The sequence below is a fragment of the Delphinus delphis genome, chromosome 1, assembly GCF_949987515.2.
Source record: "Delphinus delphis chromosome 1, mDelDel1.2, whole genome shotgun sequence".
Classification (NCBI taxonomy): Eukaryota; Metazoa; Chordata; class Mammalia; order Artiodactyla; family Delphinidae; genus Delphinus; species Delphinus delphis.
This window is the reverse complement of record NC_082683.1, coordinates 86,741,242-86,768,564: the sequence shown is the minus strand read 5'-3', so window position 1 is coordinate 86,768,564 and position 27,323 is coordinate 86,741,242. Positions and strand designations below refer to the sequence as shown.

Below are 27,323 nucleotides of genomic sequence, written 5' to 3'. Positions count from 1 at the left end.
CAGTAAGGGAACATATAACTCGTCTGTACTATAGAGAAGAAATGTCATTCTTTCTTAGCCATCGATTGAAAAGGTCAGGTAAATCCCACTATCCTTCCCTGGGTGCTTTTCTGCTACACAGATACATCTCAAAACACTACTTAAAAACCTCTTTATTTCCCACCTGTGTCATTTTTCAGAGTAATATTTTTCTCTCTCGTGTGACTTATTACTTGGTCTCTTTTGTTTTAGACATTCTTCTCTCCTCTTCCTAATAACTAGGGAAGTGGTGAATGAGTTCATCATTGCTTTATAAAGTTAGCATTTCTCAGCTTTACTTTTTCTAAAGAGCCCTAATTCTTTTATCCAATTATCATAAATAGCTATACTAGCTAATCCTTCCTAAATGTGAATTTTTCTCTTCTTAAAAAAAAAAACGACTTTGCTTTTACTTACTCTGCCTAGTGTTTCTGGGATACAACTCTACCAGGATTGTCCCTAGAAGATAAATTGCTAAGATCAAATCAATTTCGGAAAGTTAACAGTTTTCTTTAACAGATTGTCATGCTTTGGGTTATGTAGGAAAGCTAATTGGGAGGAAATTGCACTTTTAAATGCAGAAAGTTCAGGCAAGAAAGCTTTAGCTACCAGACCTTTCTTCCTAAAATAAAGCAAGATAATACAACTTTACAATGTCAAGTTGAACTCCAGAACTGGACTGCATGGAGCTGAGTGGGTCCTGACTTCTTGACTTATTACCTGAATGACCTTAGATAAGTCAGATAACCTCTCTGCACCTTAGTGTCCTCATCCATAAAATGGAGACAGTAGAATAATACCATCATAGGGTAGCTGGAAATTATGAATCTTGATGTGCTAATGTGCACTGTAAGTCTCCAGGAGGGGTTAGAGTTTGCAGCTTTCAGCTGATTTTTTTTTGATCTGGGAGTCTCCTCCCAACCTCCCTAAAAAAAACCCCAAACAAACAAGAAAACAAAAAAAAAATTACTTTACATCCTGTTGAACTTAGTTTTAGAAGCACTGACATAGGGACATTTAATTACTGCTTGTGCTTCAAAGGCTCATTTCTAAAAACTCTGTTACCTCCAGGTCCCAAAGAATAAATTTTCTCATGTTGCTTTTTTACTGTTGATAAGAACAGGGGAAGTTAATTCAAACATGTATTTTAGAAGAGCTTGAAAGCAAGCTAATAACCTGTATACTAGTTTTTATTAATTATAAGCTAGCTCTTTTGAGGAATGACAGGTACACTATAACCGTAATGGCCTACAGATTTGTGAACATGCAGAATTTGACCCTATATGTTAAAATTTTTAAAAAAACACTACAAGTATGCAAAATGAATTTATATTACAGTGCTCTTATAATTCATTTTTCTCATAGCGTATGTTCACTACATTTATATGAATGGTTGGGCAAAGTATGGATATCATGTAAAGTTTAATTAGCAGCTATTATTTTAAATAGGAAAGAAGTTTTTTTTAATGGTTTTCACAAGCGTCTAGTCATTAAAAGAAAAACAAACAAGAATGAGCATAGCATGTAAATCTGTGCCTTGTCAGGCAGACCGTGTTTCCTTTTACTGCATCCTCATGCTGCTCTCCCAACCCCCCAACACAACACACGTATGCACCCCAAGATTAATGGCAGGACTTTCATACTATTCCAACTTATCAAACCACTTTATTATGCTATTCCAGGCATCCCAGATTCCCTTACCACAAACACTAACCCATCACAGATCTGAGCTGGACAGATTCTTCAAGGTCGTCTAATGATAGCTAAAATGTGCAGAGTGCTTACTCTGTGCTAGCTCCTGTTCTGAGAATTTTGTAACAGTTAACTCATTTAATCTTTACCACAGCCCACGATGCATTATTTCTATCTGTTTTTAATAGATGAAGTCACTGAGGCAAGGAGAAGTTATGTGACTCATCTAAGGTCATTCAGCTAAGAAGAGGTAAAGGCAGGACTCAATTCCAGGCAGTCAGGTTCTCGAGCCCATGTTCACTGTACTGCCTTGGAGACACAGGCATGCCTTTCCCGGGCTTGGAGCGAATATTCCAGGTAGTATTTCTCCATCCTCTGCTCTCTGGTCCTCAGGCCCTAGAGAGTTAATACTGACCACACTGCTTAGACTGGATCCCTTTCTGCAAGGGTGTTTGCTCACTCGCATACTCAAGTCCTCAGTCAGCACTTACTCCTTATCTCACCCCTTCTTTGTTCATTCACTACTATTACTTGTGTATGTGACTGTAGCGGCAGGGAAGTTGGATGTTTCTCCGATGTCCTCCTGCATTTCAGCCATAGTGAGAAGTGCGGTGAGTAGACTCTGAGCCAGAGAATGAGCATGACCTGCTGGGGTGCTGAGCATTAGGTGACCTGTCAGGGTACTTCATCTCTCCAAGTCTCATGTAAAACATCTGGAAAGTGAGAGCATTGGATTTCTTTTTATTTTAGGCTTCATTTAACCTCTTTTACAATCCCACCCTTCACTACAATGCCTAGAATAGCTCTTTGCACAGTACAATTACCTAATAATTATTTGTTCAAATAAATATCTAGAAACTCCTTTTATAAAATGTCCCTGACAAATTTAAAACGTGGTAATCAGGAGTTTTAGACTCCTTGAAATAGCCTGTAGAGAGCTTGAGGGCTTATTAAAACACTAATGGCTGGAACCCGTGCCCAGAGTTGCCAAGTCAGTAGGACTGGGGTGAGGCCCGAGTTGCATTTCCATCAAGTTCCCAGATGCTGCTGATGCTGCTTGTGTGGGGACCGTATCTGGGAATCACCGCCCATCGAGCACTCTCAAAAAAAAAACATATCCCTTTCCTCTGGTTTCCCAATTAAAAATGATTTAATAAGATTGTTGCATCCATTGGGTGGTTTGACAGCTTTCATGTGTCTCTTATCCCCTGCTATCTGCATTTTAACAGGAGTCTCTTTTTAAAGACTACAAACCTTATTTCACAGGAACAAATCTAGTTCTTGGCCTCCTAGCCTTCTATCTAAGCTACCTTTGACCCACTGTGGCACTAAATCTGTCCTCTCCCTAAGGTATTAGGGCCTCCTTGTCACACACCCACATCTTAACCACTGCTCTTAACATGTAAAGATTAAGAGCATGGGCTCAGGAGGTGGGCTGTCTTGGGTTGAGAGGTTGGTTCCTCACTCTATATCCAATCCTAGACACTTTCTCTGTGCTTCATCGTCTTCATCTGTGACTGGATTTCAATAGCAGTACCTACCTCATAGGGTTGTTTTAAATATTAAATTGGTAAATATTTGCAAAGCACCGAGAATAGTCCCTAAAACGTCGTACATGCTATGTGTTTTTGAAATCTTTTTTCCCCCACCTTTATGGAGATATAATTGAAATAGAACATTGTGTAAGTTTAAGGTGTACAGCGTGTTGGTTTGATACATTTTATATTGCAAAATGATCACCACTATAGCCCTAGCTGACACCTCCAACCCATCCCATGATTACACATTTTTGTGTGTGTGGTGAGAATATTTAAGATCTACTCTTTCAGCACCCTTCAAGTATATAATACAGTATTTTTAACGATAGTCACCATGCTGTACGTTAGACCCCCAGAAGATGTTAATCTTATAACTGGAAGTTTGTGCCCTTTGACCAGTATCTCTCCATTTCCCCAACCTCCCAGCCCCTGGTAACCAAACCACCATTCTACTCTCTGTTTCTATGAGTTTGACTTTCTTTTTTTCTTTTCTTTAGATTTCATATATAAGTGATACCATGCAGTATTTGTCTTCCTCTGTCTGATTTATTTCACTTAGCATAATGCACTCGGGGTTCATTAAAGTTGTCACAAACTAGGATTTCCTTCTTTCTCATGGTTGAACTCCATTCTGTACACACACACACACACACACACACACACACACACACACACACAAAACACACCTTCTTTATCAGTTCATCTATAACTGGACACTAAGGTTGTTTCCATGTCTTAGATATTGTGAATAATGCCACACTGAACATAGGAGTGCAGGTAACTTCTGTATCCTGATTTCAGTTCCTTTGGATAAATACCCCTCAGAAGTGGGATTGCTGATTAATATGGTAGTTCTATTTTTAATTTTTTGAGACACCTCCATACTGTTTTCCATAGTAGTTGTGCCACTTTGCATTTCCACCAGCAGTGCACAAGGGTTCCCTTTTCTCCACACCCTCTCATACACTTGCTATCTCATATTTTTTTTTTTTTTTTTTTTTTTTTTTACATGGGCCTCTCACTGTTGTGGCCCCTTCCAGATGCGCAGCCTCAGCGGCCATGGCTCACGGGCCCAGCCGCTCCGCGGCATGTGGGATCCTCCCAGACCGGGGCACGAACCCGTGTACCCTGCATCGGCAGGCGGACTCTCAACCACTGCGCCACCAGGGAAGCCCTATCTCATATTTTTGATGATAGCCATTCTCACAAGTGTGAGGTGATATCTCATTGTGGTTTTGTTTTACATTCCCTGATAATTAGTGATACGGAGCATCTTTTCATGTACCTGTTGGCATTTGTAAATCTTCTTTGGAAAACTGTCTATTCAGTTCCTTTGCCTACTTTTTAATTGGGTTGACTTTTTTGCTGTTGAGATGTGTGAGTTCTTTATATGTTTTGAATATTAACCCCTTATCAGATGCATATTTGCATATATTTTCTCCCATTCCATAGGTTGCATTTTCATTTTGTTGATTGTTTCTTTTGCTGTGCAGAAGCTTTAAGTTAGCTTTTATTATATGTTAAATGTTTCCCAAATTTACCTCTCAGGGTATCACCTTCATGATTTCTATCATGGCTGCATATCCCCTCAACTATCATTTATTTTTTCTTTAAATCAATCTACTTTGCTAACAAGTTATTATAAAAGAAAACTTGTATTATTACTGTAAATGGAACACTGGTATCACTTGATAAATAGAGGGTAACCATAAATTAAATATAGTGAAAACCAATTTTTTTTTATTATAGCCAGTTATTTTCTACTGAATACTCTGAGCCTGAGACTTATTCCCTTTTTATGAAAAACAGGTAAATTAGCAAGTTCTAGCTGCTCTAACAAATAAACCGCCACATTTCACTGGCTTCATACACTAGAGTTTTTCACTCACGTAACAGTCCAGCGCAGGGCTGCTGATTCAGGGACCTTGACTCCTTCCGTCTTGTGGCACCAACAGCTGAGGGACCCAGAAATCTCTCTGCTTCCAGTCAACAGATGCAGGGAGAGAACATGGAGAAGTCACCTGATTTTTTGCCTTTTTGGTCTGAAACTACCATAGGTAATTCGTCCTTTGGTGTAAATCACCTAGAGGTGGGTGAGCAGGGAATGTTGGTCCAAGCTAGGTAGCCACTTCCCACAGGTACTTTATAGTATGAAAGTGAGAATACAAGTTTTTGGTGGTCAAATTATGAAACATAAACAGGTTCTAGCAAGACATAGCCATAGTTTCTGAATTGCTGGGAGGGATTGTGCAACTACTTCTTCACTAACTATATTACTATTTTAGTTCAATTAATTCTCCTCTCTCCTAACCTCAATTTCACTCAGAAACTGTTCCAAGAAGTTAACAACTGCCTTACTTAGAGAGAGTGAAATCCATATAAACACAGAAGAAACCTGTTTCTCTGTATCATGACACAAAATTAATGAGATAGTACCCAGTGTAGCTTTTTACCTCTTAGTATAGCTTAGAACTTTCCTTGGCTAGATGGGAAATGAGCTCTGTCTCTATATATGTCTGTATAATAACCAAGAATGAAAAATGTGGTTGATAGGAACTTACATATAAACCCAGTACCCTCCTACATTTTAAAACTTAACTGTGTGCCATTACTAAACTTTTATGATTTAAAGTTGTTGTTATTATTTGACATATATTTGAAATGTGTGAGACACATGCCCAGTACCACCACACTGATTGCATGATTTCTGCTGCTGCAGTACAATCTGAAATATTTTTCCTGTGCTAATTTCAAACCAATGAAGCATGGATATGTTTGAGTGACCACCAGCTGAAGGGGAGAGGAATTTCTAATTGGGTTTTTATAAGTGAAAACATAAAGCTATTTGGAGTTTGACATTTGATGAAAGTCTACTATGATGTTATCATCCTGGAAAAAACTTACTTCTGTATTTTGTCATGAAGAAGTAGGGATAACAGAGGGTCAGCCCCTGGAAGCTGAGGTGCGAGAGCAACATTATGTGCTCATAACAGGGAAATTTATACTTAGTGAGTTATGATTCATACCTGTATTTTTGTAGGTTGCTTTCATCAGCCACGTGGAGCTTTTTACTCACTGGCGAACATAGTAAAAGATAAGAACCAGAACTGGATACCAGATCTGTGTTCAAAGATGAGATGGAGGCATTGATGGGTCATTTAGGAAGGGGGACTGTATAGGCCCAGCTCGATAAGCAAGGTAGGGTTCAAGCAGCTTCATAATGTCAACACTGAGTTCAGTAAAGCATGATGGAGTGACTCAGAGGGTGGTGTATCATAGGGAGCATATAGTACTTCATTTTGGTTGGTCAGTGGACTGTAGGGCTTCCATTTACAGGCTGGGTGAGGTTCAGGAGCACAACTGTTTCCTCCAAGGAGGTAGACTGTCAGGGTGCAGTGGGGAGGGGACTGTGACTCAAGGAACAGCACAGTTGCTCAGACACAGCTCTGTGGAGCAGTGACAGCCCTTCAGTATCAGCTCCTGAGCCCTTGGTGGGCATCTTACCATATTCCAGATATATTGTCATGGACCACAAATGACAGCAACCTTCCAGGGAGGTTGCTTGAGGGCTTCCAATGGAGCTGGGGGAACAGGGGCCTTTCCCTCTCTTAGCAGGGGAGGCGTGATGGTGGGATGAGGTTAGTGAGCCCAGATGAGGGGAGCTGGAAGGCAGATGCAAGGAATGAAGTGAGGGTTGACTGCTGTGTTCTTACTGTGCCAGCCTACACCCCCTCTACCAGTAGAGTCTTTTTTTTTTTTTTCTTTTATTTCCCAGTGAATGGGGAGCTTTTGCTGAGGTGGGGGAGGAATACCCCCAAGGAACTGCTGGCCCATGGGAAGCAGGTTGATTCTCCCCGCCAGAACCACAGGTGTCCTTCCCGATGTTCTACTTCTTTCTCATTCTCTGTAGCCCGCTGCAGCCTGTGGCAGGCAGGAGGAGGGGCCATGCTTCCTCTTGGTGGGTCACAGTTAACACTGTTCATCATCTCAACTCTCTCTGGAAACGGCTTTCATTTATAAGTTCACAGAGAAAGGGAATTTTATCAAGGAAAACTACGAAGCTTTTAGCATCTCTATCTATGGCTTCCATGCCCTTGTCCTGTCATGTTTCCCTGTCTCCCACTCTCAGGACAGAAAGCAACCAATTATGCTCTTTCCCAAAGGGCTGCTTTGGGAATCTACTGAAAATGGCAGCCAGTGACTCCAGATTAAGAACTCCTTCTTGACAATGGTGAGAAATGCCCAAAGCACCAGGTCCTCAGTTACACGTCAGAACCTAATGCCTGCAGTAGAAATATGAAGAAATTTTACTGGAAAGAGAACCTCAAAATAATAATGGCAGAGTTAGAAAGGGTGGTGTGAAGCTTTTTTGGTCTTTGTGGGAAGACTGGTGTGTGTGTCAAAAGGATCAGGAAAATCTTTTTCTATACTCAGTTCTCTTATATCTGGAGATTCCAGGAGTTATAAAAGTGCTTTGTGCCCCAGCACCTTTCCCTTAAAACCGTAGAAATGCTTGGAGTATGGTGGGACTCCAGGATGTAACATGAGCATTGAGGACCGACAGTAGGGATCAGGGGGCTGACCTGGCTTAACCTGGGAAAATTAGAGGAAAAGCTTACACATTCCTAGGTGAAGACTGTGGTCAAAATAGCTCTAAATTTGGATTCAGATTCTGGTTGTGCCAGTAACAACCATGTTTGACTTCTTTATTTCTCTCTGGGTTGGTGTCCTTATCTATTAAGGGCAGATTGAGCTCGATTTCATTCATTCATGCGGCCATTCATATTTATGGCCGATCACTGTGTTTTAATATGGAAATATAAAGATAACATTATACAATCCCTGTCTCAGAGAAGCTCTCAATTAAGTGGAGGAGACAGATGTTACTGATACTTGTAAAAGCATACGTAAAGTACCATAATAAATATACAAAGTGCTGTTGGAACACAGAGAGGGAGGGAGGGATGGGTTGTACCAGGAATAGAGTTGCAGTAGAGTATGCAGTATGTAAATCATGTCTTAAGAACAGAACTGCCTACCATTGCCTATCATAAGCGTGGACCAAGTATACAAGCCAGAATGTATGGGAATGCCTGGTATGTTGGGGAATGAAAATGTTTAGCTGTGACTAGAGCATAGTGTGTCTGGAGGCTTGTAAGGGAAGCTGAAAAAGATGGATTTAGGTTCACCTGTAAACAGTCTCTTACAACAATTCCTGTTACTCCATTGGCTATGAAGACACACTGGAAATTGTAAACAGGAAGTTTGGATTGCACACAATTTGAGCAGGGAAAATGCAAGCACAGAGGTGAGTTCTGAGAATATAAGAGCAATACAAGAATATTAAAATATAAGAGCAATAGAAGTTAGCAGTTGATAGAGGCAGAGGAGGGAAATGAAGGTTTCAACATGGTGTGTAAGGGTGTGAGAGTTTTAGCCTGTGTGTCCAAGTTGGACAGGAGGTTTAGGGTGGGAGACTGGAATTTCACTTTGGATGGGAAGGCTTTGAGGCTTCAGTGTGTAGGTCTGAGCATGTTGAGATGTTGCTATTTGATAGGTGGTTGGAGACCTGCATCTGGAGCTCAGGGGAGAGAGAAATATTTAGGACTTGTTACAGTAGCAGGGGTTGGTAAAGCCTTAGGAGGAATGAAATCCTCTAGGGAGGGCTTCTGACAAGTCAAGAGAAAAAGAACCTGATAAAATCAGGGAACATAGAATTTAGGTCTGCAGTTCACTGACCAGAGCCTCTACCTCCAAGGCAAACTCAGTCCACTTTAGCCTTATGTTCAGGTCAAGTTGAGAGCTACAAGGAGAAAGGCTATCTCCTTTCCTCTCCTAATACTGTCTTCCCCATAGGGCTTCCATCCAAATCCTCTACATCTGTCTAAGAACTATCCTTCCTTGAAGCGTAGTAAGAATCACCCCCCGTCTTTCTTTGATGCCATGTTAATTTGGGTTCTTCTAGAAGCAGGTACCAAATGTGATTAGATATATACCATATGTTTATGAAGGGAAACACTTGTAAAAGCTAAAAGTTGCAGGGTGGTAAACCAGAGAAGGCAAGGAGAACCTTCAGACTATGATGGAGGGCTGACCCCTGTGAAGGAGAGGGGGAAGGAAGGAGGATTGGGTAGGAAGCACCTCAGAGTACAGCACAGCTCCAAGAAAGGCCAGAATCATGGGGAGTCTTTATCCCTCATCTTAGAGGAATAGACTCACCTGAATCCCCCCACCATGCCTAGCCATTGCCAGGAGGAGCCTGCAGGAAGTGTGGCCTCAGCAGGGACTCAGTATTTGATCCAGAGGAGTGACAACTGGGAACATCAGACCAAAAGCCTGCCCAGAGCAGGAGATCCTAGTGGCACATTTCATGGCCACCATAGATGGCCTCAGTGACTCAGTGACACTTCCTAAATGTTCTACTGCCACTTATTGTCCAAACCAGTCAAAACTCAGCATTTACAGCCTTGCACCATTATTAATTATCTCACCTTGTGTCCGCCCAACTAGATTATAAAACCTTCCTTAAACATCAGTGCAGTGTCCTTAACTCAGAGGCATCTATGTATTCATCGTAATAAGAATTGTGTTATTTTCATTACTTGAATTTATCTGAGAGGTGTAGCAATGGGAGTTTTGACTTAGGAAGTTGGGATGAGGGAAGTTAAGAAAGAATATGATTTGGATGAGGCGTTCCACAGATGTCACAGTGAGGGAGGGAGAACTAGGGAAGCAGACATACCCACTGAAGGAAAGCAGACACTAGGGCCTAGGCACATGAATTTGATGAGATGAAGTCCAGGTAGGCAGACAGAAGCCAGTATCCAGAGAACATGGTAGAAAGTGCTAGTCGAAGGGCAAGAACTAGCACGGAGGAGGTCCAGCAAGATATAATGGATGGGAGTTTGAAGTAGACATCACGGCAACTCTCTTTTTTTGAGAACTAACCTTTCTACCCACCAGGCAGTTTTCATACACCATATCACACCTTCTTAACCTTGGTTAATTGGACCAAAGAGACACCTGTCTCAAGCTGAACCTTCTGGGAATTTTGAATGGGGGTTCAGTAAATCTAATTTGTCGAATTTTCCTTGAACTGAGCTGACATGTTGAAGCAGGGCTCTTGGAGACTGCTGGAGCCCTTGTGTACACTAGGAAGCAGTAGAAGCGGCTGCAGAAAGACAAGAATGAGTCAGGCATTCAGAGACAAGCTGAGATGAGAGACAGCACGACTCCAGAGAAGAAGAATGAGACTGAGAGAGTCGTTGCCTGGACTCCTGAGAAATTTCCATCCCTCAACCTAATCCTGTGCCCTTTCACACTAGGTTCTGAGATAACCCACCAACCTTAGAATAAATTCCCTATTCTTCTTAATCCAGTTTGAGTGGGATTCTTTTAGTAGCAGCCAAATAATATTGACTGAGACAGTGTGTTGACAGATATGCTCAAGACACAAACAGGAAGCTCAGAAACATGCAATTTGCAGGGATACAGACAAGCGAGAGGTTAGCATTAGGAAAACTGGGAAGAGTATCCCGGACAAAGCAGCTTTTAGTCTGGTAAGTAAATGGGTAACCAAGTCAGAGAGTAAACATACAGGATCTGCTTAGAGGAACTAGGGTAGACGGTAGAGCCTTCCTCACAAGAACAAGGCAGAAAAAGATGGTTATTAGGTGTCAGGTAAAAGGTCAGAGGCAGGCTAAGATCTTCCGATCTATTGAGGATGGGACTCATTCATGCATTCAGTAAGAATTCTTGGGTATCTACTACAGTCTAGGGGGTTTAGTGTGTTAACAGACTGAGTTGTGGGTTCAGTGTACTGTGGGGTGGAGCCAACCCGGGAGTGGAGACCCTATGATACCTGCTGTGGGGAAGAGAAGGCTCAGAGGGCAGAATCGGGGGGCATCAGTCAGCTCATGATGTGGAGTGGATGATAGAATGTTAGAATTTGGAACATTCTGGGGTAAAACAGACCTGGACGAAGTTGGAACTGAGAATTCAGAAAGTAACTTCTTTCAAGGAGCAGTAGAGAGGAAGGTAGGGTGAGGAAGGAAAGAGTGATTCCGAATGGGAGATAAGAAGGTGTCAGACACACAGCTTGTCTATTTGTCAGTTTCTCCTAGGACCCTGGTGGCAGCTGATGAACCCATAAAAAAATACCTGTTGTGCCTGTTTATGCTGACCTGCTCGACTTTGCCAAAGTTAAAAATTTCAGGAGGATTTGGAAAGCTATAGACTCTAGCCTTTCCTAATTCAATTCTACCTTACCAGATAGGCAAGACTAGATTCCTTTAAAGTAATTCAGCTCAACATCTTCTGGTTAAACTTTGAACCCTCACATACTGGGAAGAAGAAATATAGTAGAGGAAAAGGAGGGAGAAGGAAGGATAAAAATTAAGAGATGCCTCATAATCTGTTGCACATATTGGGATAAAATTAGTCTCCTGTGATCTCCTTCTCTACCTCCCACTCATAATTTTGAATATCTGGTAATCGTAGGTATATCTTTTCACAAAGACCCCAAAATCACTTCTCCAGTGGATGTCAGGGACTCCCTATATAGTGCGTTATTTAACCTTGATAAGATGACCTAAAAACTAACCTAAACAATGACAAATTAGGAGACATGCTATTGGCTCTGGTTTCTTTTCTCATAATCTTATTTCTAGTGTGGTTGTGGTGTTAAATAGAGTCAGAAGATCTAGGGCTGAGTCAGAAATTTCTGCTTGGCTTCTGACTGGCCTTATGGGGAGCAAATTATTTAACCTCCTCAAGCTTTCATTTCCTCATCTGTAAAATGGTATTATGACACATGACACTTGTTCTAATACTCTGATGGGTGATTTTAAAGACCATGTATAAAAACTAATGAAATGGTACAAACACCAGTGGAAGGTAGCCAGGTCCTTTCATAAATCACATAGTTGAGTAAAGAATCTGTATCAGAACCTAATTTTTCTCCTCACTAGCTCTGTGGCCTTTGACAATTCATTTGAGTTCCAAGTCTTGTTTTTTTTCCCTTGTAAAAGAGGTATGATAATATTCTCTGTTTCATGTAGTTTTTATGACGATTAAAATGACATATGTATACTAAAGTATAAAGAATATATTAGTGATTACAATTCTTAATGATGTCCCAGAATAGAATAATGATACTATTTTGATTATATTTTCTTGTTATAAAAGTATTAATATAATTTTATATTAGTATATTTATATCAGATCCTTTCAAGATTCTTTTCTTTTTTTTAAATAAAAGCATTCTTTTTTTTAAAAAAAATATTTATTTAGTTATTTTTTATTTGTTGCACCGGGCCTTCGTTGCGGCATGTGGGATCTTCGTTGCGCCGTGCGGGATCTTTAGTTGCGGCATGCGGGATCTTTTAGTTGCAGCTTGCGGGTTCTTAGTTGAAGCATGTGGGATCTAGTTCCTTGACCAGGGATCGAACCAGGGCCCCCTGCATTGGGAGTGTGGAGTCTTAACCACTGGACGACCAGGGAAGTCCCAAGATTATTTTCATTGAGATTTGTTCTGATATGCAGAGTCAAATTTAAATGAGACATAATCACTTAAAAATGAAACTTGAAATTCAATTACAGATAAAAAATGAGTGCATCCTTAAAGCAAAGATCTTTCATATATTTCACTTCTAATGAAGTCTTTTAGAAAGCAAAAATGTTATAGTCTGTTTTTATTCATAATTTATCAGTTTAATACTTTTTTGAATTGAGGGAAATACGGGTTTTATATATATAGGGATAAGGTTATAATAAAAGGGTCTGGGGCTTCCCTGGTGGCGCAGTGGTTGGGAGTCCGCCTGCCTATGCAGGGGACACGGGTTCGTGCCCCGGTCCAGGAAGATCCCACATGCCACGGAGCGGCTAGGTCCGTGAGCCATGGCCACTGAGCCTGCGCGTCCGGAGCCTGTGCTCCGCAACGGGAGAGACCCGCGTACCGCAAAAAAAAAAAAAAAAAAAAAGGGGTCTGGTTACCCAAATATGGTTCAGGTTTATATTGAGATTATTACCACTCAAAGGAAGTCCTTTTTTTGCATTTTTTAAAAATTAAAATAGTCTACACTTATACTGGCTAAATTCTAATGTTCTTTAATCTTTTATTTCCTTGGAAGATAATAGTTGGAGAAACTGCTGTGTTTTGCCTACAACTGGCCACAAGGGATTTTGAAAACCAGGAGAAAACTATTTTAACTGGAGACTGTTGCTATATAAACCCACTGGTGAGGAGAACTGTGCGATTTCTTGGTATGTGTTCATTGAATTGTTTTTATTGTTACTGAAACAATGTTTATGTATAAGCCAACCTTTAAAATGACCAGCATATTAACTGTATTTGAATATTAGATTATATTTTCTTTGAAATGTTTCAATTTGGTTTTTAAAAATAAATACTGCATACTATTTTCTCTCCTGTTTTGCAAAACTCCATTTCGTGGTGTCATTTCCATATTATTTTAAGGAAAACAAATCCCACCACACTTGGATATTTAAATTCTAAAAGAAACTAAAAATTACGTAATTTAAATAAATGATTTACTATGTTTATTAAATTTCAGAAACAACGGTTAGGTAGAAATGATAATCTAGTTTGGTTATCGAACATCATGAAGGACAAGCAAAATAGCTGGACAAATAAAAGAAATGCTGTATTTGTTAATTATCATAAGTAGCACTCCATGAACTACTTCTGGGGTGTTTTTTTTTTTTTACCAAAAAATGGTACAAAAGCCATTTTTTACAAAAATTGGTGATTTTATTAGGGGACAAGATTTACTGATCCTTTAAATCTCAAATTCTAGCACTAATGATATGAACATTGACGAATTACTGAAAATCATCTCAATTCAAAAGACACGTGGCCAAGACAGGTTTTTTTTAACTGAAACAATAATACTTAATATAGATTATTATTTCCTGGCTTTATCAAATAAGAAAAAGTGCATCTAAATATACTAAATAACATTTGAGATAAATTCTGATCAGTATTAAGATTACGGATACTGTAACCCTTCAATATATTTCTCATATTGATAGGAACAAGATGAAGACTTTGGAGATATTATGCACAGCTCACCTAATCTATATATAAACCCACTAAAGACTAATCAAATGTCATCATGCCTTTAAATCTCTCTGGAGCCGAAAGGTCTTCATATCTAAGACTGTTCATTTTATTGCCGTCAACTTATACATCCCCACAGCCCTCATTTATACTGTGGAAGGGATAGCTTTTATATGAAACTTTAAAAGTTATATTTTTCACATGCATCAATACTGTGTTCTTGACCCATTTAATCTTTGCATGAGAAACATTTAATAACAAAATAAGCAATAATATACTCGGAACTAAAGTATTTTGATGAAGTTGAACCTTCCTAAATATTGTTAAATTATATTATGCCTACTTAAGTAAAATATTTTTATTCATTTACGCACATATTTCTAAAGAATATACAGGCATACCTCCAAGATATTTGAGCTCAGTTCTAGACCACTACGATAAAGCGAATATGGCAATAAAGCAAGTCACATGAAGTTTTTGGTTTCCCAGTGCATATAGAAGTTACGTTTACACTCTGTTGTAGTCTGTTAAGTGTGCAATAGCATTATGTCTTAAAAAAATACATACCTTAATTAAAAATACTTTTAAAAATTAAAATCACTAAAAAATGCTAATCATCACCTGAGCCTTTAATGAGTTGTAATCTTTTTGCTGGTGGAGGGTCTTGCCTCAACGTTGATGGCTGCTGACTGATCAGGGTGGTAGCATCTGAAGGTTGGGGTGGCTGTGGCAACTTCTTAAAATAGGACAACAATGAAGTTAGCCACAGTGATTGAGTCTTCCTTTTACGAACGATTTCTTTGTAGCATGCAATGCTGTTTGATAGCTTTTTACCCATGGTAGAGCTTCTTTAGAAATGGTAGTCAATCCTCTCAAACCTTGCTGCTGCTTTATCAACTAAGTTTATGAAAGATTCTAAATCCTTTGTTGTCATTTCAACAGTCTTCACAGCACCTTCACCAGGATTAGATTCCATCTCAAGAAACCACTTTCTTTCCTCATCCACAGAAGCAAATCCTCATCCATTCAAGTTTTATCATGAGATTGCAGTGATTCAGTCACATCTTTAAGCTCCACTTCTATTTCTAATTCTTTTCCTATTTCTACCACATCTTCAGTGACCTCCTCCACTGAAGTCTTGAACCCCTCCAAGTCATCCATGAGGATTGAATCACCTTCTTTCAAGCTCCTGTTTAATGTTAATATTTTGACCTCTTCCCATGAATCATGAATGTTCTTAATGGCATCTAGAATGGTGAATCCTCTCCAGAAGGTTTTCAGTTAACTTTGCCCAGATCCATCAGAGGAACCCCTATCTATGGCAGCTGCAAACTTATGAAATGTATTTCTTAAATAATGAGACTTGAAAATCAGAATTACTCCTCATGACCTGCAGAATGAATGTTGTGTCAGCAGGCATGAAAACAACATTAATCTCATTGTACATCTCCATCAGAGCTCTTGGGTGGCCAGGTGCGTTGTCAATGAGCAGTAATATTTTGAAAGGAATTTTTTTTCTGAGCAGTAGGTCTCAACAGTGGGCTTAAAATATTTAGTAAATCATGTTGTAAACAGATAATGCTGTCATCCAGGCTTTGTTGTTCCATTTATTGAGAAAAGGCAGAGTATATTTAGCATAACTCGTAAGGGCCTTAGACTTTACAGAATAGTAAGTGAGCATTGGCTTCACCTTAAAATCACCAGCTGCATAAGCCCCAAGGAAGAGAGTCAGCCCGTCTTTTGAAGCTTTAGAGCCAGGCATTTTCTTCTCCTTAGATCTGAAAGTCCTTGATGGCATCTTCTTCCAATAGCAGGTTGTTTTGCCTACATTGAAAATTTGTTGTTTAGTGTAGATACCTTCAGTAATGATCTTAGCTAGATCTTCTGGATAGCTTGCTGCAACTTCTGTATCAGCAGTTGCTGCTTCACTTTCTACTTTCCTGATATGGAGATGACTTATTTCCTTAAACCTCATGAATCATCCTCTGCTAGCTTCAAACTTTTCTTCTGTAGCTTCCTCACCTCTCTCAACTTTTTTTTTTTTTTTTTTTTGCGGTACGCGGGCCTCTCACTGTTGTGGCCTCTCCCGTTGCGGAGCACAGGCTCCAGACGCGCAGGCTCAGCGGCCATGGCTCACGGGCCCAGCCGCTCCGCGGCATGTGGGATCCTCCTGGCCCGGGGCACGAACCCGTGTCCCCTGCATCGGCAGGCGGACTCTCAATCACTGCGCCACCAGGGAAGCCCTCTCTCAACTTTTATAGAATTGAAGAGAGTTAGGGCCTTGCTCTAGATTAGGCTTTGGTTTAAGGGAGTATTATGGCTGGTTTGATCTTCTATCCAGACCACTAAAACTTGCTCCATATCAGCAGTAAGGCTGTTCCGCTTTCTCATCATCCTTTAAGAACTTTTCCTTTGCGTTTGCAACTTGGCTGACTGTTTAGCCCAAGAGACCTAGCTTTCAGCCTATCTCAGCTTCCGACTAAGCTTCATCATTTCTAGCTTTTGATTAAGAGTGAGATGTGTGACTCTTCCTTTCACTCGTACACTTAGAGGCTATTGTAGGATTTTTAATGGCCTAATTTCAATAATGTTGTGTCTTAGGGAATAGGGGGTCCTGAGGAGAGGGAGAGAAATATAGGGGAACGGCTGGTTGGTGGAGCAGTCAGAGTACACACATTTATCAGTTAAATTCATTGCCTGGTATGGGTGCAGTTTGTGCTGCCCCAAAACAATTACCATAGTAACATCAAAGATCACTGATCACAGATCACCAATAACAAATATAATCATAATGAAAAACTTTGAAATATTGGGAGAATTTCTGAAATGTGACATAGACACACAGAGTGAGCATATGTTATTGGAAAAATGGTGCCAATAGTGTTGCTCAATACAGGGTTGCCACAAACCTTCCATTTGTAAAAAAAAATGCACTCTCTGCAAAGCCCAATAAAGCGAACCTCAGTAAAACGAAGTCCGCCTGAACGGCACACAGCAAAGTGTGCTTTTAAGTCTCTGCATGTTTCTTACTTCTTATATGATTTTATAAAATATTTAGGAGTGCTTTGGTTTGTTTCTTATTTCCTTGTTTATCATGATTTGGATGTTTCTAGTTTGTTAAAATAAAATGGAAGCTTGCGTGCAAAGCATTACTGCATAATAAGACATCACTCTTCATAGCGAGTTTATTCTGGAGGTCAGCACAGTGGATACACTCATGAGATCTCACTTTAATAAGTATCTTTGTAGTTAACTTCAATATTGGCCTTGGGCCTGATGCACTATTTTAATTCTAAAGCACATTTGGGAACGTTACAAGTATCAAGAGACATTTCCATATCCTTATCACACATTCCTCTGTATTTTAAACAGGAAAACTTATTGTACCAGATAAAAAGAATGGTTTGGTTAAATAAAATGAGTACTTCTTAGCCTAGGTTTCAAGAGAAAAGAGGTGAAGACTTGCCATTTATATTGCCGTGCTAGACCATGAGATTTGGAAAGAGAGAGTATATGCGGTAACATTTTATTGAGCTTTGTTCTTTTCCATTTCTCTGCTTATGCCAGATTTCTGATTTGAGTATCATTTACTTGTATGGCTCATGGAACACTGGTAAGATGTAAAGAAAGCTTTTCATTGCTTCCTTGTAAGTTTTTTCAATAGAGAACTAAGGTCTTTGGTTCATGGTGGTTTGTATGCACATAGAGTTTTGCTATGTGCAGGTTTGGGTGCAAGAACCTTGCATAATGTTACATAATATTTTGAAAATGAAAAGGACAATCATGTATCTAATCCTGGAAAATTATTTGAGCCTGGTGAGTTGCAACACAACTGCCAATAATTATGTAAAGGCTTAGGAAACAAACAATCCAGAAATATATGACAAAGAAAAAAAAGCATCGAATTATCATAATAGAATTTTATGACTTTTTAATGAGCCGACTATTTGGGAAGTATTATTTTGGCATAGTTTTAAAATGTCCTGATGGATTTTATTACCCAAAATTATAAAAGAACGGATTTCTTTACATAGATACCACATCTTTGCGGATTGTATCTGTAAGTTTATTGACAATGATGCCAAAGAATTTATTTTGCCTATCCTGTCTAAGTAGAAAGATAAATTTTGGTGATAATGACCAATGACATTGAATTTAAAAAATATTTTTGGTATTTGAGTAAATTGGCATGTTCCTTACAAAAGGGGAAACATTTATGTACTTAATTTTATACCTTCAGGTAAACAAAGTAAATAAATTTTACTACTGCGAAGATAATTTAAACATTATAATGTAATTGCTTTATTATTTACTAAATTGTCCCAAATTTGATAAATTGAAACTCAAGCCATAAAAGATAAGGCGGGACTTAGCTGTTATGTAACTTTAAAAAATGTGTTTCTGATGGCGATATAGAGATTAATCTGAAAACATTCTGCTTTACTTAAGATTTTCCATGGTATTTAAATGAAGACTGATGGCATTGGATTTTGCTGCTAATTGGCACCTCCAGCTGAGTTAATATCAGTTTGAATGAGCTTAAGAGGCATAATCAAAGGGAGATGACTGCTCTGCTTAATGTTAGTAAGATTAAAAAAAATGCAAAAATAGGGAAAAAATAAAGATTACTAACATTAGCAGAAGGTGATAGACTGAACCCTCTCAAGGGAAACACATCTCCATTTAAAAAATCTCATTATCCAAACACAGCCTTAGAATATATTTTCTTCTTTTATCATATGTCTTATAAACCTGTCGTGCATAAAAATGTAGCCAGTGGTAGACAGCTCAATATGTTAAATAATTTAACACTCCCACTACTTCGGAAAGCAAAGGGAGGAGCTGGAGGGAGTGAAATGGAAGGAACCGTATATATATATATATATATATATATATATATATATATATATATATATATATATATATATATATATGTATGTAGGAACTATTTTATAGTTTCTAAAATATTTCCATCTTGGTGTATTGTGAATTAACCACAATAAACCAAAAAGTTAAAATGGTGTGTTTTCTTCCTCAGGAATTTATACGTTTGGACTGTTTGCTACAGACATCTTTGTAAATGCTGGACAAGTAGTTACAGGAAATCTGGCTCCACATTTTCTCGCCCTGTGTAAACCCAACTACACGGCACTTGGGTGTCAGCAGTATACGCAGTTCATCAGTGGGGAAGAGGCCTGCACGGGCAACCCGGATCTCATCATGAGAGCAAGGAAAACATTTCCATCCAAAGAAGCGGCTCTCAGTGTCTATGCAGCTATGTATCTGACAGTAAGTAAGAGTTAGAAACCATTCTTAGTTTGTCTTTTTGGTAATTCTCCCAAAGCAGAAATTATTTCTCCCTGCCATAATGGAAGTCACAGTAACAGCTTTCTGCAGGACATTTAATTTATTTTTAATGATAGCTGTTTGTACTGTGAATAAAATTAAGTCAGTTGACTCTCGTGAGATTATGTGTGGGTATTTGGTTGTATTAAAAAATATAGCCATTAGCATTTCCATTTGAGAATATGTTTGTCTTTATTATTAAATAAGGCTTAATGGAAACAAATTTGTCCTATAGCAGTTGCCATAAACTTGTAATAGTGCAATTAAGAGAACTACCCAGGCCTCTTAGCCACCTACTCAAGTTCTAATGTACTCTGGTGAAGGCGGGGAAAGAGGCACTCTTCTTCCAGAAAGTTCTTTTGTTATTGGTAACTATATCATCTTAATATCTCAATGAGTGTTTTAATATTTTCTCATAGAACTAACCAAAATGCCCTTAAAAATCATATATATTTTCTTTATTCTTGAGTATTTGCCATCATTTTAGTGGTAGGAGCCAGGCCCTAAGTGCTGCTATCTTAGGACATTTAGGTGGAAGTAAGTGGTCAAAGCTGAATGCATTAATGACAGGCAGGAGTACAAAGAAGGGCAGCCTTGGCAGGCAGCTCTTCACCCCAGTATTTATATCCATCAGTCTTTCCCTCTATCACCAGAATGTGCCTTGCCAGCTATAAGGTTGAACTCCCAAAAGTGTGCTTTGAAGGCTTTTCCATAGCTACAATAAAAAGTGCAGAAAATTTTTCCTTTCGGAGTTCTCCTGTCCAACAATGCCAATAACTACTTCTGATTTCAGCTCATTGATGAGACCTCAGGACCAATTTGAAACCAAATTTGATAATTTCTGATTACTTGAAAAAACGCAGAATTATTTTTACCTTCAACGAGCTATTTGATTATGGAAATGTTTCTAACGCTCCTGATGCAATCTTGTCAGTTTATCTCTAAAAGAGAGAATATCTGCTGTGACACCTCTACTTGAGATTGGAAATAAAGGTTACTAAAGAAAGGACAGTTTAAGAGAGGAACTATGGCATCATACATAACATTCACGATGGCACGGTAATTTTGGAGGTCATAAGGGTGTGTGCATTTTTTTTGTTGTTGTTTGTTTGTTTTTGCGGTACGCGGGCCTCCCACTGCCGCGGCCTCTGCCACCGCGGAGCACAGTCTCCGGACACACAGGCTCAGCGGCCATGGCTCACGGGCCCAGCCGCTGCGCGGCACGTGGCATCCCCCCGGACCGGGGCACGAACCCGTGTCCCCTGCATCGGCAGGCAGACTCCCAACCACTGCGCCACCAGGGAAGCCCAGGGTGTGTGCATTTTAACATTTTAAATAAGTTTTTAATCCAAGCTAATCTACCACTTTTTTTTTAAATTTAATTTTTTAAAAAAATATACAGCAGGTTCTTATTAGTCATCCATTTTATACACATCAGTGTATACATGTCAATCCCAGTCTCCCAATTCATCCCACCACCACGCCCACCCCCCGCCGCTTTCCCCCCTTGGTGTCCATACGTTTGTTCTCTACATCTGTGTCTCTATTTCTGCCCTGCAAACCGGTTCATCTGTACCATTTTCCTAGGTCCTGCGTTAGTATATGATATTTGTTTTTCTCTTTCTGACTTGCTTCACTCCATATGACAGTCTCTAGATCCATCCACGTCTCTACAAATGACCCACTTTCATTCCTTTTTATGGCTGAGTAATATTCCATTGTACATATATACCACATTGTCTTTATCCATTCGTCTGTTGATGGGCATTTAGGTTGCTTCCATGACCTGGCTATCGTAAATAGTGCTGCAATGAACATTGGGGTGCATATGTCTTTTTGAATTATGGTTTTCTCAGGGTATATGCCCAGTAGTGGGATTGCTGTGTCATATGGTAATTGTATTTTTAGTTTTTTAAGGAACTTCCATACTGTTCTCCATAGTGGCTGGATCAATTTACATTCCCTCCAACAGTGCAAGAGGGTTCCCTTTTCTCCTCACCTCTCCAGCATTTGTTGTTTGTAGATTTTCTGATGATGCCCATTCTAACCGGTGTGAGGTGATACCTCATTGTAGTTTTGATTGGCACTTCTCTAATAATTATTGATGTTGAGCAGCTTTTCATGTGCTCCTTGGCCATCTGTATGTCCTCTTTGGAGAAATGTCTATTTATGTCTTCTGCCCATTTTTTGATTGGGTTGTTTGTTTTTTTAATATTGAGCTGCATGTGCTGTTTATATGTTTTGGAGATTAATCCTTTGTTGATTCGTTTGCAAATATTTTCTCACATTCTGAGTATTGTCTTTTTGTCTTGTTTATGGTTTCCTTTGCTGTGAAAAAGCTTTTAGGTATCATTAGGTTCCATTTGTTTATTTTTGTTTTTATTTCTATTACTCTAGGAGGTGGATCAAAAAAGATATTGCTGTGATTTATGTCAAAGAGTGTTCTTCCTGTGTTTCCCTCCAAGAGTTTTATAGTGTCTGGTCTTACATTTAGGTCTCTAATCCATTTTCAGTTTATTTTAGTGTATGGTGTGAGGGAGTGTTGTAATTTCATTCTTTTACATGTACCTGTCTAGTTTTCCCAGCACCACTGGGAAAAGAGACCGTCTTTTCTCCGTTGTATATCCTTGCCTCCTTTGTCATAGATTAGTTGACATAGGTGCATGGGTTTATCTCTGCACTTTCTATCCTGTTCCACTGATCTATATTTCTGTTTTTGTGCCAGTACCATATTGTCTTGATTACTGTAGCTTTGTAGTATAGTCTCAAGTCAGGGAGTCTGATTCCTCCACCTCTGTTTTTTCCCTCAGGGCTGCTTTGGCTATTTGGGGTCTTTTGTGTCTCCATACAAATTTTAAGACTTTCTATTCTACTCTGTAAAAAATGCCACTGGTAAGTTCATAGGGATTGAATTGAATGTGTAGATTGCTTTGGGTAGTATAATCATTTTCACAATATTGATTCTTCTAATCCAAGAACATGGTATATCTCTCCATCTGTTGGTATCATCTTTAATTTCTTTCACCAGTGTCTTGTAGTTTTCTGCATACAGGTCATTTGTCTCCCTAGGTAGGTTTGTTCCTAGATATTTTATTATTTTTGTTGCAATGGTAGATGGGAGTGTTTCCTTAATTTCTCATCATTAGTGTATAGAAAAGCAAGATATTTCTGTGTGTTAATTTTGTATCCTGCAACTTTACCAAATTCATCGATTAGCTCTAGTAGTTTTCTGGTGGCATTTTTAGGGTTCTCTATGTATAGTATCATGTCATCTGCAAACAGTGACAGTTTTACTTCTTCTTTTCTAATTTGTATTCCTTTTATTGTTTTTTCTTCTCTGATTGCCGTGGCTAGGACTTCCAAAGCTATGTTGAATAATCGTGGTGAGACATCCTTGTCTTGTTCCTGATCTTAGAGGAAATGCTTCAGTTTTTCACCATTGAGAATGATGTTTGCTGTGGGTTTGTTATATATGGCCTTTATTATGTTGAGGTAGGTTCCCTCTCTGCCCACTTTCTGGAGAGTTATTATCATAAATGGGTGTTGAATTTTGTCAAAATCTTTTTCTGCAACTATTGAGATGATCAGATGGTTTTCATTCTTCAATTTGGTAATATTGTGTATCACATTGATTGATTTGCATATATTGAAGAATCCTTGCATCCCTGGGATAAATCCCACTTGATCATTGTGTATGATCCTTTTAATGTGTTGTTGGATTCTGTTTGCTAGTATTTTGTTGAGGATTTTTGCATCTATATTCATCAGTGATATTGGTCCGTAATTTCATTTTTTTGTAGTATCTTTGTCTGGTTTTGGTATCAGGGTTTGGGATGAGTTTGGGAGTGTTCTTTACTCTGCAATTTTATGGAAGAGTTTGAGAAGGATGGGTGTTAGCTCTTCTCTAAATGTTTAATAGAATTCACCCGTGAAGCCATCTGGTCCTGGACTTTTGTTTCTTGGAAGATTTTTAATCACTGTTTCCGTTTCATTACTTATGATTGGTCTGTTCATATTTTCTATTTCTTCCTGGTTCAGTCTTGGAAGGTTATACCTTTCTAAGAATTTGTCTGTTTCTTCCAGGTTGTCCATTTTATTGGCATAGAGTCGCTTGTAGTAGTCTCAGGGTGGTTTGTATCTCTGCAGTGTGTGTTGTAACTTCTCCTTTTTCATTTCTAATTTTATTGGTTTGAGTCTTCTCCCTCTTTTTCTTAATGCATCTGGCTAATGGTTTCTCAATTTTGTTTATCTTCTCAAAGAACCAGCTTTTAGTTTTATTGATCTTTGCTATTGTTTTCTTTGTTTCTATTTCATTTATTTCTGCTCTGATCTTTATGATTTCTTTCCTTCTGCTAAGTTTGGGTTTTGTTTGTTCTTCGTTCTCTAGTTCCTTTAGGTGTAAGGTTAGATTGTTTATTTGAGATTTTTCTTGTTTCTTGAGGTAGGCTTGCATTACTATAAACTTCCCTCTTAGAACTGCTTTTGCTGCATCCCATAGGTTTTGAATCATCATTGTAATTTGTCTCTAGGTATTTTTTGATTTCCTCTGATTTCTTCAGTGATCTCTTGGTTATTTAGTAACGTATTGTTTAGCCTCCATGTGTTTGTGTTTTTTAACTTTTTTTCCCTGTAATTGATTTCTAATCTCATTGTGTTGTGGTCAGAAAACACGCTTGATATGATTTCAATTTTCTTAAATTTAGTGTGGTTTGATTTGTGACCCAAGATGTGATCTATCCTGGAGAATGTCCCATGAAGAAAGTATAATCTGCTGTTTTCGGGTGGAATGTCCTATAAATATCAATTAAATCTAGCTGGTCTATTGTGTCATTTATAGCTTGTGTTTCCTTATTAATTTTCTGTTTCGATGATCTGTCCATTGGTGTAAATGAGGTGTTAAAGTCCCCCACTATTATTGTGTTACTATCAATTTCCTCTTTTATAGCTGTTAGCAGTTGCCTGTATTGAGGTGCTCCTGTGTTGGGTGCATATATATTTACAATTGTTATATCTTCTTTTTGGATTGATCCCTTGATCATTATGTAGTGTCCTTCCTTGTCTCTTGTAACATTCTTTATTTTAAAGTCTATTTTATCTGATATGAGTATTGCTACTCCAGCTTTCTTTTGATTTCCATTTGCATGGAATATCTTTTTCCATCCCCTCACTTTCAGTCTGTATGTGTCCCTAGGTCTGAAGTGGGTCTCTTGTAGACAGCATATATATGGGTTTAGTTTCTGTATTCATTCAGCCAGCCTGTGTCTTTTTGTTGGAGCATTTAATCCATTCATGTTTAAGGTAATTATCACTATGTATGTTCCTATGACCATTTTCTTAATTGTTCTGAGTTTTTTTGTAGGTCCTATTCTGCTCTTGTGTTTCCCACTTAGAGAAGTTCCTTTAGCATTTGTTGGAGAGCTCATTTGGTGGTGCTGAATTCTCTTAGCTTTTGCTTGTCAGTAAAGCTTTTGATTTCTCCGTCAAATCTGGATGAGATCCTTGCTGGGTAGAGTAATCTTGGTTGTAGGTTTTTCCCTTTCATCACTTTAAATATGTCCTGCCACTCCCTTCTGGCTTGTAGAGTTTCTGCTGAGAAATCAGCTGTTAACCTTATGGGAGTTCCCTTGTTTGTTATTTGTCATTTTTCCCTTGTTGCTTTCAATAATTTTTCTTTCTTTTTAATTTTTGTCAGTTAGATTACTATGTGTCTTGGCATGTTGCTCCTTGGGTTTATCCTGCCTGGGACTCTCTGCGCTTCCTGGACTTGGCTAACTATTTCCTTTCCCGTGTCAAGGAAGTTTTCGTCTATAATCTCTTCAAATATTTTCTGGGGTCCTTTCTCTCTGGCTTCTCCTTCTGGGACCCCTATAATGCAAATGTTGCATTTAATGTTGTCTCAGCGGTCTCTTAGGCTGTCTTCATTTCTTTTTATTCTTTTTTCTTTATTCTGTTCCACAGCAGTGAATTCCACCATTCTGTCTTCCAGGTCACTTATCCGTTCGTCTGCCTCAGTTATTCTGCTATTGATTCCTTCTAGGAATCAATTTCAATTATTGTATTGTTCATCTCTGTTTGTTTGTTCTTTAATTCTTCTAGGTCTTTGTTAAACACTTTTTGTATCTTCTCAATATTTGCCTCCATTCTTTTTCTGAGGTCCTGTATCATCTTCTCTATCATTATTCTGAATTGTTTTTCTGTAAGATTGCCTATCTCCACTTCATTCAGTTGTTTTTCTGAGATCTTATCTTGTTCCTCCATCTGATACATCACCCTCTGCCTTTTCATTTTGTCTATCTTTCTGTGAATGTGGTTTTTGTTCCACAGGCTGCAGGATTGAGGCTATGTAAGAGGCTTGTGCATGTTTCCTGATGGGAGGGACTGGTGGTGGGTAGAGCTGGCTGTTGCTCTGGTGGGCAGAACTAAGTAAAACTTTAATCTGCTTGTCTGCTGATGGGTGGGGCTGGGTTCCCTCCCTTTTGGTTGTTTGGCCTGAGGCGGCCCAGCACTGGAGCCTATCCTGCTCTTTGGTGGGGCTAATGGCCGACTCTGGGAGGGCTCATGCCAAGGAATACTTCCCAGAACTTCTGCTGCCAGTGTCCTTGTCCTCATGGTGCGACACAGCCAGCCCCCGCCTCTGCAGGATACCCTCTAACACTAGCAGGTAGGTCTGGTTCAGTCTCCTATGGGGTCACTGCTTCTTCTCCTGGGTCCTGATGCACACACTACTTTGTGTGTGCCCTCCAAGAGTGGAGTCTCTGTTTCCCCGAGTCCTGTCGAAGTCCTGCAATCAAATCCCAGTAGCCTTCAAGGTCTGATTCTCTAGGAATTCCTCCTCCCATTGCCGGACCCCCAGGTTGGGAAGCCTGACATGGGGCTCAGAACCTTCACTCCAGTGAGTGGACTTCTGTGGTAAAAGTGTTCTCCAGTTTGTGAGTCACCCACCCAGCAGTTATGGGATTTGATTTTATTGTGACTACACCTCTCCTGCCATCTCATTGTGGCTTCTCCTTTGTCTTTGGATGTGGGTATCTTTTTTGGTGAGTTCCAGTGTCTTCCTGTCGATGACTGTTCAGCAGTTAGTTGTGATTACGGTGCTCTAGCAAGAGGGAGTGAGAGCACGTCCTTCTACTCCGCCATCTTGAACCAATCTCCTCTTTATTACTTTTCACTACCTGGACTTTTAAAAAAATCCCATCAAGAAAATTTTTATAGAGTTAAGGATCAAATCTCATCCTATCCATTTTCTCTTCTGACTTCTGTACAATTTTCCAGTTACAGTTTCCTTCTTACGCTCACTCTGCTCCCAACTGTGTTCCTCTAATTTCTCCTGATTTCCGCTACACACTTGAAGGTGTGTAGACTTTATATGAAATCTAAGCTATGCGTATTCTTTCCTATTCACTAAATTGCTTGACTGCGTGTTCCACCTCTCCTAGAATATGGAACATTCAGCCTTAATATGAAGATTTAAAACTTGAGTGAATCAGGAGCCATAAAGTACTTTTCACTCATTGTCATCACATCTAAATCTGATGTTTGTATTTGTATCTGGGTATGAGTTGTAAATGTATCTGCATATACACATGTGATCAAGCCAATGACTTTAGACAAATTTTAGAATACTCTCTGACCCCAAATACTGTGACATG

The 27,323-nt window shown here is 39.2% G+C and overlaps 1 protein-coding gene across 3 annotated transcripts in view; it reads left to right on the top strand.

The window, feature by feature from the left end:
• PLPPR5 (phospholipid phosphatase related 5) overlaps positions 1-27,323 on the top strand; it is a 130,368-nt gene that overhangs the window by 28,298 nt on the left and 74,747 nt on the right. For all 3 annotated transcript variants that reach the window (XM_060006415.1, XM_060006414.1, XM_060006413.1), the window contains 2 exons: positions 13,379-13,511; positions 19,367-19,617. In XM_060006415.1, coding sequence (XP_059862398.1) covers positions 13,379-13,511; positions 19,367-19,617 — 384 coding nt within the window. The remainder of the gene's footprint in view (positions 1-13,378; positions 13,512-19,366; positions 19,618-27,323) is intronic.